The 15,335-nt window shown below is 40.2% G+C and overlaps 1 protein-coding gene across 5 annotated transcripts in view; it reads right to left on the bottom strand.

The window, feature by feature from the left end:
* CNOT6L (CCR4-NOT transcription complex subunit 6 like) overlaps positions 1–15,335 on the bottom strand; it is a 117,540-nt gene that overhangs the window by 15,052 nt on the left and 87,153 nt on the right. For all 5 annotated transcript variants that reach the window (XM_036337327.1, XM_036337323.1, XM_036337341.1 and 2 more), the window contains 3 exons: positions 4,696–4,850; positions 764–991; positions 381–583 (listed from right to left, as the gene is read on the bottom strand). In XM_036337327.1, coding sequence (XP_036193220.1) covers positions 381–583; positions 764–991; positions 4,696–4,850 — 586 coding nt within the window. The remainder of the gene's footprint in view (positions 1–380; positions 584–763; positions 992–4,695; positions 4,851–15,335) is intronic.

Below are 15,335 nucleotides of genomic sequence, written 5' to 3' on the forward strand. Positions count from 1 at the left end.
GGGTCATTACTGAAAGTTAGGGATGGTATGGACAGGTGAAGTTTAACTATATTAATAAACATAAGTGCTTCCAGTGCCTGGCACATAATAAGCATTTTAGTAGTTTTTTCTGTTACCAAATATTATTTGAAATTTAAACAAATAAGGATTTAAAAAGAATTCTCAAGTCGAGAATAACAATCACACACACAAAAAAAGAAAAAAAAAAGAATAACAATAATAAAACCTAACAAACCTCTTTTACATTAAGTGCATACTTAGCCAAGACATTCTGGGAATCTAAAAATTCCTGAAGATTATGCAATTAAGCACAATATAAACCTTTCTTGTCATGTTTATATTTAAAATAACTTCTACAGCAGCCCAGAGCAACCACTCACTTTGAAATCAAAGGTGTAATTGGTGTAAGGCATCAAGTTATTTTCATAGGCGCTCTTCAATTGGAAGCCATGTGTGATTCTCCCTTCTGAGCTTCCATTCTTTCCATTGCAGCTGAAGTTCATGAGACACTCGTTGTATCTTAGTTCCTTGAAGTCTTTATGGTTGTCAGCTACTCCTCCGTTGCTTAAATATTCCACAACACCTGGTAAAATAAAGAAGGAATAAACAATATCATTTACCCCATGTTCCATCCACAGGATTCTTACTGATACACTCCCAAATTTAGAAGAGAAATTCTCTACTCAAAAGTTAAGACCAAGCTGTCCTTTCAAGTAGAAGTAAAAGCAAAACTGAAAGCAATAGGAAATGATGCTATAAATACCTGAATCTGGCAATGAGTTCAGATCTGCACATAGCACCAGCGGGATGGAATTAGGATCTGCTGTTGGGCTGCCAGGCCTACTAGAGGCTTTCTCCAGAATGTTTTTAACCTCTGAGACAAACATCATGGTCTGGATGAGTTTCACATCAGAATACTCTGGGTCCCAATGCATGTGGGCATTTGCCACTATAAGCAGCTGTTTGTCTGGAGCATGAACAGGCTTCATACCTAAATTTAAACATTATAAAAAGGAAGATAAAGTTATGCTTTATTTATCAAAAATGCAGTATCTTAAGGTTCTCTCCCCAAATCCATAGCCACTTCTTTACTCTTTTCCATTAATTTATATCTTCCCCTTTATCTCATAAAGTAGTTCTCATAAGCTAAAGTGCTGAGATTCTGGTAATCCCAACAGAGGAATTACTTCTCTAGATCAGGGTTGACAAACTGCAGCTCATGGGCTAAATATGGCCCACCACCTGTTTTTGTATAGCCTGTATAAGCAAAGACTGCTTTTACTTTTTAAAAGAGTTCTACAAAAAAAAATAAGTAATTTTTAAAGACTGCGCTAGAAACCACATGTCGCCCTTTACAGAATGTTTGCTGACTCCTGCTCTATATGCCTAAATTAGAAATTATACCATGATATAACTAACCAATATTTGATTATAATACCCTGATTTGCTGACTTCTTAGTGTAAAGAAGCACTTTAAATATATCTATCATTTAAATATCAATATAACCCAGTGAGGCAAGTTTTCAGTTATTTGAGTTATCTAAACCTTAAATTCTTTCTGCTATTCACCTTGCATTTTTTGAGCACCTCAGTGATAGGTCAGCAGTAAAAAAGCAGTAACATTATATTAACCTATACAAAATAAAATGAGAAAGTGAATTTTCTACCAAAACAAACTCATATCATATGCTCAAATAAGATAATTTTAAAAATTAAAATGATCAGTGTGCTCTCAAAGTCTGGACATGGGTTTATTACTAACCCATGCTTTATTCTACCCAGCTTTATTACTAACTAGAGACTTGGTGCATGAATTCATGAACCAGTGGAGTCCCTAGGCCTGGCCTGTGCGATCGGGCCGAAACTGGCTCTATGACATCCCCTGAGGGGTCCTGGATTGCAAGAGGGAGCAGGCCAGACCAAGGGACCCCACCAGTGCACGATTGGAGCTGGGGAGAGACGCAGGAGGTTGGCCAGCTGGGGGTGGACCACGGGAGGGCTCCAGGGCATGTCCGGCCCGTCTCGCTCAGTCCTGATCAGACGGACCCCAGCAGCAAGCTCACCTACTGGTTGGAGCGTCTTCCTCCTGGTGGTCAGTGCATGTCATAGCGACAGGTCGACCGGCCGACTGTCTGCCCCCGGTGGTCAGTGCATATCATAGTGAGCAGTTGAGCGGCCTTAGCATATCATTAGCATATTACGCTTTGATTGGTTGAACGGCCGACCGGCCAACCAGACACTTAGCATATTAGGCTTTTATTATATAGGATTATTTTGTGTAGTCCTGGGCCAGTTACTTTTTGGTGCTTAGTTTTACTTGGACAATGAAGATATTCAACTAGAAAATCTGTAAGGTTCTTTTTTCCCTTAAAAGTCTGTTCTTTAACTTTGTCAAAATATTAACATAGTACTTTCATCAAAATGGCAGAGAGAATAATACATTAAAAATTATGAAAATTAAACGTAGTTAACCTGTAAGGCATACAGCTCAATATACATGGTATGATGCAATTTAAATAAAACTGTATACATATATCTTACATGTTAGTGATGTGTAAAGAAATGAAGAGTTACTCCTACAGAATATGAATAAGGGCCTCTCACTTTTATATATTTTTATACTGATGGAAAATTAGTGAACACACAAAATTAATGTTTCCATTGAAATTTCTATAAAAATGTCTCTCAAATTTTTATACTGAAAAAAAAAAAAAACCCTGCAGAAAAAGACCTAACTTTCTACGTCTACTATTTTTGTAAAGTTTCCTTCTGTTTTACTAAGCTATACTTATCTTTGATGTTGTGTAAACAAGTAACTAAAGTAAGTGTTATATGTGACAGAAATACAGTAGAACCTTGGTTCTCGAACTTAATTCATTCTGGAAGGCTCTTCACAAAGTGATTTGTTAAAAAACTGATTTTTTTCCCATTAGAAATAATGTAAATTGAATTAGTCCATTCCAGACCTCTAAATGACTCCGTTTTAACCTTTTTCAATTACCTGTGATTGTTGTTTCCTGGCCACTTTTACACCCTTAACAACATCAACATTCTCGATGGCCTTTTTGTTTTAATATTGTGCTAATAGACTATTTTGCCATGCCATACTCAGTAGCCAGATTCGACGTGCGAACGAACACCTCTATCATACTTTGCAATTATTTCTTTTTGAAGTTCTATCATTGTTCTCACAATGTCCCTTTTCACTTTGCTGCTATCACTAACCTTCTTAGGACCGTGTACTTACTGTACATATTTAATAATAATTAGCAGCAACAAAAGCAGAAAATATTCCCAGCACAATTTTCTGAGATATTAAAAACGTGAGGTTTAGTTGTAAATTAACTCATGCTCTTGCATTCTCTTCTCTCCTTTGTCACCTGAGAGACCTATGACTGGTCATACAGGTAACACCATGAAAGGGTTATCCAATGGAGAACCGAAGTTTTGTTTGACAACTGAGACATTTTTTCCATGAAAAACTTGGCTGAGAACCAAACTGTTCTAGATGGGAGACATTAGAGAACCGAGGTTTGACTGTTGTCATTTTTAAAGCAATTTGATCATAGGCTAAAGCTTGCAGCTGAAATTCTCTAAGCTCTCTTCTTTTCCTAGAAGTTATATAGTGTCACTTTTGGCTGTAGATTAAATAAATATTCACTATATTAAGTATTAAAAACTTGCCCCTTCAAAGGGGTCATAAGCACCTTCTATAATATTAAACTCTTCTTCTAGGAGTACAAGAGTGACACAGATCAGCATGTGAAACTCTCCACTGTATAATTTATAGTTAAATTGAAGGAAAAGTAAAACTCCAAAGGATATTCAATTTTCACATTACCCTTTCCCCTCCCCCCCAAAATGTAGCAAATCTCTGAGAAGAATGAGACTAGATAAGATATAAATGTAAAAATGGAGAGGTTAAAAAAGAAAATTTTAAATATCTTATCAAAGACTGATTATCTTTGATGATGGATAAACTGAGTAATGACACACAAAAAAAAGGTCTGACAGATATGCATGGTCTGAATAATTCAAATAACACTCAAGGCAAAAATATTTTCTTCTACAGTTAGCAAGTATAAAAAATATATAAATAAAAGCCCTGATGTGTTCTTAAAGATTCTTCTTACTCTTGCCTAAAGTATAGTTAAATAAACAATGAAATGCTCAAAGGAAGTCAGTAGAAAGCCGGGGGAGAGGGAGGTCTGGATATGCAAAGTACATAAATGAGTTTCTGACTTCGATAAAAGCTATCAAAAAATCTAAAATACAAAACAAAAGAAGCAGATAGATTAAAGATCCAGCCCTTATCCTGACAATAACTGAGAGATAACAAAAATTAGAGAAAATGTGTCAAGTACTTAACCTTAAAGACAAAAGCTTTTATTCTCAAGAAGGTAAAAATATGACTAAGATAACCAAATTCAGCCTATCTAAAACATTTCCTATTTCAAATAACCTTTGGAATTAATGGCATATTAAAGACTTTCCTTTTTAAAGATTACCTTTATATCCCAAGAAATATATGGTGCTTTACACAATCAGTGCTATTTTCCTGCCAATCTCTCTCAACTTCCCACAAAAGACAAGAAAATAACTGTGCATAAATAGAAGGATTCTCTGTACTTGTCTGCGATGGAAAAACTTGGGATGGTGTTTATTTTTAGTAAGAATATTTTAAACTGTACTCACCTGCTGCTCCAAATAATTCTTTGTGGACCTCTAATACCACAGCAACACCAATATTATCTTTTGTCATCACTCTGTTCAGCATAGCTTCGGATCCATCTGAATTAGCCATTGCCACTTGATTAAATTCCACTGTATGCTTTTGCACCAATGTAAATCTACAAGGTACAATACAGTATTATTATATTCCATACTTGGACTGCCATGGTAAAAGAGCACAAGATACAGGCACTATTCACTGTCTCCCTAATCATTTTCTAGCAGCAAGGGCCACATAATACAGGTCTGGCCAATGAGTTGTAAGAAGTCTGATTACTCACCATAAAAACATTTTTGGAAGCACCACCTAGTAATGGCATGTTAATCCCTTTGTCCCTTTATACCTTTGTCCATGTGGTGAGAAGCAGGAGCACAAAAGCCCAATCACTATAGTTGGGAAAGCTGCTAAATCAGTTCTGCACTGCCATTTCTGGACTTCTTGTGTGAGAAAATTACCCTTCCCCCATTTCTTTAAGCTGCTATTGGAATTTTCTGGTATTTAAAGGTGAACAGAACCTTAACTAAGTCAGTAAGTTAATAGGAAAGAACAGAATAAAATCTACCTAACCTTTTTGCAGTTTTATTCTTAGCACTTCAAGAGATTTGTCAAGAGGATGCAGTGACACACCTTTTTCTCAGCTAAGGAGAAGCCTATTTTTCCATCTGGCTTTTACTAGAAAACTGGAATAATGTATAGAAGTGTTCAGAGAAACAGAGTCTACAATAGCCTAAGAAATAATTATCCATAGTCTATCTATACTACCTTAACAATACTACTTAATACTTTCCCCTTGTACACACAACCAAATGTAGTCCACTCTCCACTCTGCTTCTATTTTCTAACAGATTTCCATACAGGTGAAATGTTGACAGACAGAGGTCTTCCTCCATTCCTTCTATTAGATGCTTGTTTTTTTAAGTAAGACATACTGGTTTTTACTTACTTTCTACTCTTCAAATCTTGGTAATATGTAAAATCTTAAAACTTGCCTCTTTATTTCAATTCATTTTATTATTCCTATTCTGTAGCAAGTACACAGAGATTGTATTATGCCTGAGGCTATTGTATTTCATCTAAGAATTCTTCTGTACATTCATTCACCCTTTAAAAAATCTTATTTCACTGATAGTCAAATGGATATAAGAGAGATAAGATATAATAAAGATTAATATGACAAAAAAAAAAAAAAAAGAGACCTCACCATCCTTATAAGATTTGAGAAAAATTACTAGTTTGAATGTTTCTAAAACCAGAAGAACATGTCCAAAACAGCCCTTCAAACAGAACAAAGAAATGACTCAATATCTTACTATCTTGTGATGTAGAAGCAATTTTATGAGATGTGATGTGATTAAATTAATGCAGAAGAGAGGGCAGTGAACACCAACTAGCAGCAAGCAAAATAATACTTATATGTGGAATTTCACTTATATGTGGAATCCAAACAAACTCATAGACACAGAGAATAAACTGATGATTGCCAGAGGAGACAGAGGTGGGGGCTGGGTGGAAAAGGGAAAGGGAAATAACAAGTACAAATTTTCAGTTATAAGTCACAGGAATGTAACGCACAGCATAGGCAATATAGTCAATAATATTGTAATAACTATGTAAGGTGACAGGCTGTTACTACACTTACTGTGGTGATCACTTTGCAAGGTATACAAATGTTGAATCACTATCTTGTACACCTGAAACTAATATAATATTGTATGCCATCTATAATTAAGAAGAAAAAACAAGTAATATTCTCTCCCTGAATTCATTATGAGCCAAAAGGAACAATGTAGTACATAGTCAAGAAAAGCATAACCAAACAAAAGTTAACTATGACCCTTTCTGGGTCATATCCCAGCACTCTTAAAACTAAATCAAATAGACGTTTTTGTTGTATATTCAGTACTATAAAATGTGTTCTTGGATTCCTTTAAGTAATCATGGGAGTGCCAGAAAATAATTTACTAGGAAAGGTAAGACTAGAGACTGGATAAGTGGGGAAGATAGGTGGATGTACACCATACTACCTATATTTATACAACTCCTAACCACTGAAAGCACTTTCACTTTCTTGACCATTTTAGCCCAAAAAGAAACCTCTAAAGTTAGGTGGAATCATTATAATAGGGTGTCCAAAAAAAATGTAAACACACATTTTTTTCTGATAGCTCAATTGATGTTTCTTTCTTTTCACATTTAACTCATTGGAGTTAATTATTCAAAGTGTATATACATATTTTGGGGGACACAGTGTATTATCCCTAATGGAGAGGTCACAAAACTGTGGTACAAAGCAATACTGTACTTTTATGTTCAAGATTAAGGTAATGATAAAGTTAACATTAGAAACCAGAAATCACAATCTGTTTTTTAAAAAAGTTACATAGACAAATTCTAAATTCAACCACCATTTAAAATAGGGGAAATTAATAACTGAGAAATCAGTGAGACAGGGATTATCACAACAGGTCATTTTGGGACGATACTATAACCTCTGAATGCCCTCTTCTCAAGCACAAAACTACCTATAATGATGTAGGAAGGAAAAGCAAAGACCTGGCCTTACTTAGTACCTCTGATACTGGAAGCAAGTTAGAAAGCAGAGGCAATTCAGCAAGGACTAAGCACCATGACCGAGTGTTCCCAATCCTATTGGAAGAGATTGCCTTTTCAGTGTCCTAAAACTGCTGTTCTCATCTTTCCCTCTCTTTGATTTTAAACAAAGCAGGATCAGATCAGACTGCTAACCTCAGGAATAGCAAGAAATCCATTTTGGATTTCTGCAAATTGTGTATCTGGATGCAAGATCCCATTTCTTCTAAATGTTAAGTCTATAGGACAAAACTTATCTATATACCAGAAGCCCAGTGCACGAAATTCATGCACAGGTAAGGTTCCTAGGCCTGGCCAGCGATCAGGGCCTTCCGGCTGCCAGCGGGGTCTTCCTTCGTTCTGCGCTGCCCACTGGTGGTCAGCATAGTCATAGTGAGCAATTGAACTCCTGGTCTCTTGGTCAAACTCCCGAGGGGACACTTTACATATTAGCCTTTTATATATATAGAAAATATAAAAACCTAAGCAACTGTTATGAACGGATGACTGGAATGACCAGTCCACCAGTCGCTATGACGCGTACTGACCACCAGGGGGCAGACGCTCAACACAGGAGTTTCCCCCTGGTGGTCAGTGTGCCCCCACAGCCAACCTCACGGGGCCCCTTCTCCTGGCCAGCCAGCCTCCCGATAGGCCTCGATTGCCGACCAGGCCGAGGGACCCCACTCGTGCATGAATTCGTTCACCAGGCCTCTAGTCTACAATAACAGTGTCTCCATACATACACAGACATACAAATATATACATATGTGTGTACAGGCACACACACACACACACGCACACCCATGTGCACACACACATCCTATATAATAAAAGCCTAATATGCTAAGTGTCTGGCCAACCGATCGGCCACTCAACCAATCAAAGTGTAATATGCTAATGATATGCTAAGACCGCACAACTGCTAAGACGTGCACTGAACCACCAGGGGGCAGACAATCAACCAGTAGACCAGTCACTATGACATGCACTGACCACCAGGGGGCAGACGCTCCGACTGGTAATATACTAGAGGCACTGGGCAAAGGACAAAGCAACTGAGGTAAAGGACAAAGCAAAAGCATGTAACCAATCCAAACTTATTTTCTGGTATCTCTATGGATCTACCAAAAAAAAGAAAAGAAAACATGTTTATAATAATGACCAATAAGTAATACCAAATCTTTAACGTCTGAATCCCCAAAGATTAAACTAGAATGAATATGATTAAAGGAATATTTTATTGTATTCTAATTCCCTGAATATTGTTAATCTGTGCCTTCACTTTTGCTAGGCTATATCCTACCCCCACAAAGAATGAGCTTTTTCTTCTAGCACTTTGCTAAAATAGTAATTATTATAGTTTCTATTTATTGTTACCAACTTTATACCACTGTTTTTAAAGAAGGGGAAAAACTATCATCAATGAATATTAGGAATTATTAGGTACTCTGGTTTTAGAAGAATGAGGCTTTAAGAACGAGTACAGTGACAAAATCCCTTCTATAGCTCATTTCTGACTGTTAGACTTGTTAACTATATAAGAAATTATCTTACATATTAATATACAAATGAGGAAATAAGCCCAGAAAGGGTAAGGGAATCATTCAAGATCACACAGCAATATAAGTAAGAGAATGACCTAACTTCAAAATTGTCTTTTCTTTGCACAGTATTCTCTCTACAATCCAAAGAATAGAATAAAGGCAAGGTAGCACACTTTGTATTGAATTCCAAATAGTATAGTTTTAGCTAATATGACATCAACAAGTATTTGGTACTGTTTAAAATAGGTAGAATGTAATAATGTATCATAACCCAAGTCTTTATCTGTTGCTGGATTTATGTTACTATGTAGGCAAAAAGAGTTGAAGAAGGAAAGAAATCCAAAAAATGCATCTTAGTGTTTCCTATGTATTTCATCTCTCAACTAATTCTCAGTATTTTTAAAAATTCAAGCATCAATTTTCAAATACTTAGTTGTTTCAAGTTTCCTAGATAGCAGATATAATTGTTAGTTCAAAATCTTAACTACTTATAGTAAAGTACCAAGGCATTTAAAAGTTTTCTCTCAAAACCATGAAGGGAATGATAAAAATTCTCTGCATTATCTTCCTTCAGAAAGAAATCCTATATAATAAAAGGGTAATATGCAAATAGACCAAACAGCAGAACAAACAAACAACCAACCAATCAAAACATAATATGCTAAAGATACGTTAAGGCTGCTCAACCGCTTGCTATGACATGCACTGACCACCAGGGGGCAGATACTCCAACCGGTAGGTTAGCTTGCTGCTAGGGTCCGGCTGATCGGGACTGAGTGAGATGGGCCGGACACACCTTGGAGCCCTCCCGCGGTCCCTCCCCTGCCCGACTGTGCACCAGAGGAGTCCCTCAGCCTGGCCTGCATCCTCTCGCAATACGGGGCCCCCTAAGGGGATGTTGGAGAGCTGGTTTCAGTCTGATCCCGCAGGCCACTCCCCTTGGAAGGGCTCATGGCTGGTGAGTGCTGCTGCGGCAGTGTGAGCCTCTCCCAATCGGGACTGGTTGGGCGCGAGCCCATGGCAGGCACAATGGAGCCGGGATGAGTGAGAGCAGCAGGTAGGAGCTGCAGGCAGTGTTGGACTGCGGGTTTCGGCCCAATCCCTGCAGGCCACCCAGAGGGGCCCCACCCATGCACGAATTTGTGCACAAGGCCTCTGGTAGAAAAAAAAAAAAAGATTATTCACTGCAGCTGGTCCTGAGGTCAGCAATGGCGTTGCTCGTCTGATTTCACTGCTTTTCTGGGCCTGGAGCTGAAATACAGCTGAGGCCTAGATGCCATCTCTAAGAAGGAAAGAGCTCTCCTGTAAAGGCCACTGCTCCGAGTCCTTTGAAAGAGGGAGGGCGTGTGACTGACAACCAATGTAAGAAGTACGGCAAGTGCTGTTCCGATTACGACGATTTCTGTGAAGTAAAAGATAACAAGAAAGAAAATCCTAAGAAGAAACCTGCCCCGGAACCACCAGTGGTAGATGAAGCTGGAAGTGGATTGGATGACGGTGATTGCAAGCCCACCCCAACTCCTGACACGCCCACCACTCAAAGCACTAAAGTTACCACAACTTCCAAGGTTACAACAGTGACAACAGTAAGTCCTAAACCCAGCCCGTCACCGAAACCTGAAACATCCAAAGACACATAACATCTTCAATAGCAAGTAAGGAGAAAACGGTTGAAACTAAAGAGACTTCTAAAACAACAAAAGAGACTTCAGCTAGTACATCAGAGAAGATGACTTCAGGTAAAGAGACGTGAAGTGCAGAAAAAACATCTAAATCTAAAGATTTGGAAGCCACATCAATTTCTGTTAAAACTACAACCGAAGCTAAAACTACAACCACATCTCTTACACCCACCACTCCTCAAATGCCTTCTCCCACCCCCTCCCAGGAACCTACAACCACTCCCCAAAAGCCCGAGCCCACCACCCCCAAAAAGCCCAAGCCCACTACCCCTAAAAAGCCCGAGCCCACCACCCCCAAGGAGCCTGAACCCACCACCCCCAAGGAGCCTGAACCCACCACCCCCAAGGAGCCTGAACCCACCACCCCAAGGAGCCTGAACCCACCACCCCCAAGGAGCCCGAGCCCACCACCCCCAAGCAGCCCGAGCCCACCACCCCCAAGAAGCCCGAGCCCACCACCCCCAAAAGAAGCCCGAGCCCACCACCCCCAAAAAGCCCGAGCCCACCACCCCCAAGAAGCCCGAGCCCACCCACCCCCAAAAAGCCCGAGCCCACCACCCCCAAAAAGCCGAGCCCACCACCACCAAGAAGCCCGAGCCCACCACCTCCAAGGAGCCCGAGCCCACCACCTCCAAGGAGCCTGAACCCACCACCTCCAAGGAGCCTGAACCCACCAACCCCAAGAAGCCCGAGCCCACCACCTCCAAGGAGCCCGAGCCCCACCACCTCCAAGGAGCCTGAACCCACCACCTCCAAGGAGCCTGAACCCACCAACCCCAAGAAGCCCGAGCCCACCACCCCCAAGGAGCCCGAGCCCACCACCCCCAAGGAGCCCGAGCCCACCACCTCCAAGGAGCCTGAACCCACCACCTCCAAGGAGCCTGAACCCACCAACCCCAAGAAGCCCGAGCCCACCACCCCCAAGGAGCCCGAGCCCACCACCCCCAAAGAGCCCGAGCCCACCACCTCCAAGGAGCCTGAACCCACCAACCCCAAGAAGCCCGAGCCCACCACCCCCAAGGAGCCCGAGCCCACCACCCCCAAGAAGCCAGCTCCAACTTCTCCTGAGACACCTCCAACCACCTCAGAGGCCTCTACTCCAGCTACCACCATGGAGCCTCCCACTCCTCCTGAGAACCCTGCTGGATCAACTCCTGAGTTTTCTGTAGATCCCACACCAAAGGCTCCTGAAGGGACCAAATCTGAAACGACCACCACATCGAAGGATAAGACAACAGAAAAAGACACACACACTACAACTGAAATTATAACTGCTACTTCTACAAGTACAACAAAAGAGACAGCAACTCCAACAGAAGACAAGACCACTGAATCCCGAACAAGTACAACCAAGCAGGTGACATCTACCACAACCGAGGACACCCCATGGGCCAAAGTTACTCCTAAGGAAACAACTCCTGCACCTGAAGTGACGGCTGCAACAAAAAAGACAACTACAACTGAAGAGACTACAAATACGTCTGAAGGCACAGTAACTACAACCAAAGTGACGACTGCTAAATCCCCAAAGCCAACCAAAGCACTCCAAATGCCCACCACCACCAAAAAGCCCAACACAACACCTAAAGTGACAAAACCAAAGCCTACACTATCTCCCCAAAAGACGACCACATCAACTGGGCCTACAATGAACCCTGCCTCTTCAGAGGAAGCCTTGCTCCAAACCACCACCAGCTCTAACCAAGCTAGTAACTCAGAAATGGCTGAAGAACATCCAAAGAATGAAGATGCAAATGATGCTGAAGGAGAAAAACCTTATGTGATTCTCAGCCCCCCTGTGATAACTCCTCTAATTACCCCAGGAGCTGATTTCACAGTGAGAGGATCCGATCAAGGCATTGGCGTCAATCCCATGCTTTCAGATGAAACCAATTTATGCAATGGTAGGTCAGTAGATGGACTGACGACTCTGGCCAATGGGACATTGCATTTCGAGGTCATTACTTCTGGATGCTAAATCCACTCAGTCCACCAGCTCCTCCTGGTAGAATTACTGAAGTCTGGGGTATTCCCTCTCCCATTGATACTGTTTTTACTAGGTGCAACTGTGACGGAAAAACTTTCTTCTTTAAGGGTTCTTAGTACTGGCGTTTCACCAATGATGTAAAAGATCCTGGGTATCCCAAAGAAATTGTAAAAGGATTTGGAGGACTAAATGGAAAAATACTGGCAGCTCTTTCAATACCTAAATATAAGGAGAGACCTGAATCTGTGTATTTTTTCAAGAGAGGGGGGGCAGAATTCAGAAGTATACTTATAGACAGGAACCCAACAGGAAGTGCCCTGGAAGAAGGCCTGCTCTGAATTATCCAGTGTACGGAGAAACGACACAGGTTAGGAGACTTCGCTTTGAATGGGCTATTGGATCTCAAACACACACCATCAGCATTCAATATTCACCGCCTGTCAGAGTCCTTTATCAAGACAAAGGTGTCCTCCACAATGAAGCCCAAATAAGTACACTGTGGAGAGGACTTCCCAATGTGGTTACCTCAGCTATATCCCTGCCCAACATCAGAAAACCCGATGGCTATGATTACTACGCTTTTTCTAGGGATCAAGCCTATAACTTGAATGTGCCCAGCAGAACAGCAAGAGCCGTTACTACTCGTTCTGGGAAGACCTTATCCAATGTCTGGTACAACTGTCCTTAGACCGGTGGGCAAAGGAACAGACAAGTAAAACAATGATAAAATCTGACACTGAAATACATTTTATTAATAAAGAATGTTGAGATAAGCATACCAATTTAAAAAATAAAATAAATAAAAAAAGAGCTTGATATTAGAGATCAGAATGTTATCAGTACTTTTTAAAAATATTATGGTGTTTCAAGCAAATCTGTGTAGGAGTGTAAGTAACAAATATCAAATTCAAGGCTATTTTTCCAATTGAAGTAACCTTATATGAAGTACAAGTAATATCCGAAGCTTAAATAAGAAGCCTAAAGATTCTATTTAGTATGGTGATTAAAAGCACTGACTATGAAGCCAGACTACTTTCAGTGCCTTGTTTTCCTCATCTATTAAAATGAGGAAATACCATTCAGAAAGAATACATGCACCCCTCTATTCACATAAGTGTTATTTATAATAGCTAAGGTCTGGAAACAGCCCAAGTACCAATCAGTAGACGACTGGATAAAAAAGCTGTGGTACATTTACATCATGGAATACTATGCAGCAGTAAAAAAGAAGGATCTCTTACCCTTTGAGACAGCACGGAAGGACCTGGAGAGTATCATGCTAAGTGAAATAAGCCAGTCAGAGAAAGACAAGTATCACATGATCTCACTCATATGTAGAATTGAATAAACAAAATAAAATGATGAGCAAAATAGATCCAGAGACATGGAAGCATGCACCAGATTGACGAATGTCAGAGGGAAGGTGGGGGAAGGGTTGTGGGTGGGAGGTAATCAACCAAAGACTTTGAATGCATATATGCATAACCCATGAACACAGACAATAGGGTGCTTAAGGCCTGAGGCGGGGAGGAGCAGATCAATGGGGGAAAAGAGGAGCACATCTGTAAAACTTTTAACAATAAAGATAAACTTTAAAAAAAAAATTTTATTCTTGAAAGTATTACATAAGTCTCCTTTTTCTCCCTGTTGACCTCTCCCTAGATGCTCCCCACTGCCTAGCACATGCCCGTACCCCCCTACGGCCTGTGTCCATTGGCTATGCTCATATGCATGCATACAAGTCCTTTGATTGATCTTACCACCCACCTCCCCTGCCTTCCCTCTTAGATTGGACAATCTGTTTGGTGCTTCTATGACTCTAGCTCTATTTTTGTTCATCAGCTTATGTTGTACATTATATTCTGCAAATGAGTGAGATGGTGTGATATTTATCTTTCTCCGACTGGCTTATTTTGCTTAGCATAATGCTTTCCAGGTCCATCCATGCGGTTGCAAATGGTAAGAGTTCCTTCTTTTTTACAGCAGCGTAGTATTCCATTGTGCAGATGTACCACAGGTTTTTAATCCACTCATCTACTGATGGGCACTTAGGCTGTTTCAAAATCTTAGCTATTGTAAATTGTGCTGCTATGAACATAGGGGTGCATATATCCTTTCTGATTTCTTGGGATATATTTCTAGAAGTGGGATTACTGGATCGAATGGGAGTTTCATTTTTAATTTTTTGAGGAAACTCAATACAGTTTTGCACAGTGGGTGCACCAGTCTACATTCCCACCAGCAAGCAGTGCACAAGGGTTCCTTTTTCTCCACATCTTCGCCTGCATTTGTCACTTGTTGATTTATTGATGATAACCATTCTGACAGGTTTGAGATGGTACCTCAGAACTTTTTTAAAATGGGGAACTACCTCTATTCCTACCTCTGAGGATTGATTTAAAAATTAAATAAGATAATCCATATTAATAAAAGGCCTGAAATATAAATATTATAAAAGTAATTGCTATGGTTATTCTAAAATTCATTTTAAAATAATCACCTACCCTGGCTGGTGTGGATCAGTGGTTGAGTGTTGACCCATGAACCAAGAGGTCACTGGTTTTATTCCCAGTCAGGGTACATGCCTGGGTTGTGGGCTTAATTCCCAGTAGGGGGCATGCAGGAGGCAGCTGACTGAAGATATTTCTCACTCATCAATGTTTCTATGTCTCTCTCCCTCTCCCTTCCTCTCTAAAAATTAATAAAACATTATAAATAAATAAATCACCTAAAAGAATTTCATATATTCTGACCTCAGATATTATAGGGCTGTGTACTAATTGTTAACTAAAATGAGA

This window comes from Myotis myotis, unplaced genomic scaffold (assembly GCF_014108235.1).
Source record: "Myotis myotis isolate mMyoMyo1 unplaced genomic scaffold, mMyoMyo1.p scaffold_m19_p_1, whole genome shotgun sequence".
Classification (NCBI taxonomy): Eukaryota; Metazoa; Chordata; class Mammalia; order Chiroptera; family Vespertilionidae; genus Myotis; species Myotis myotis.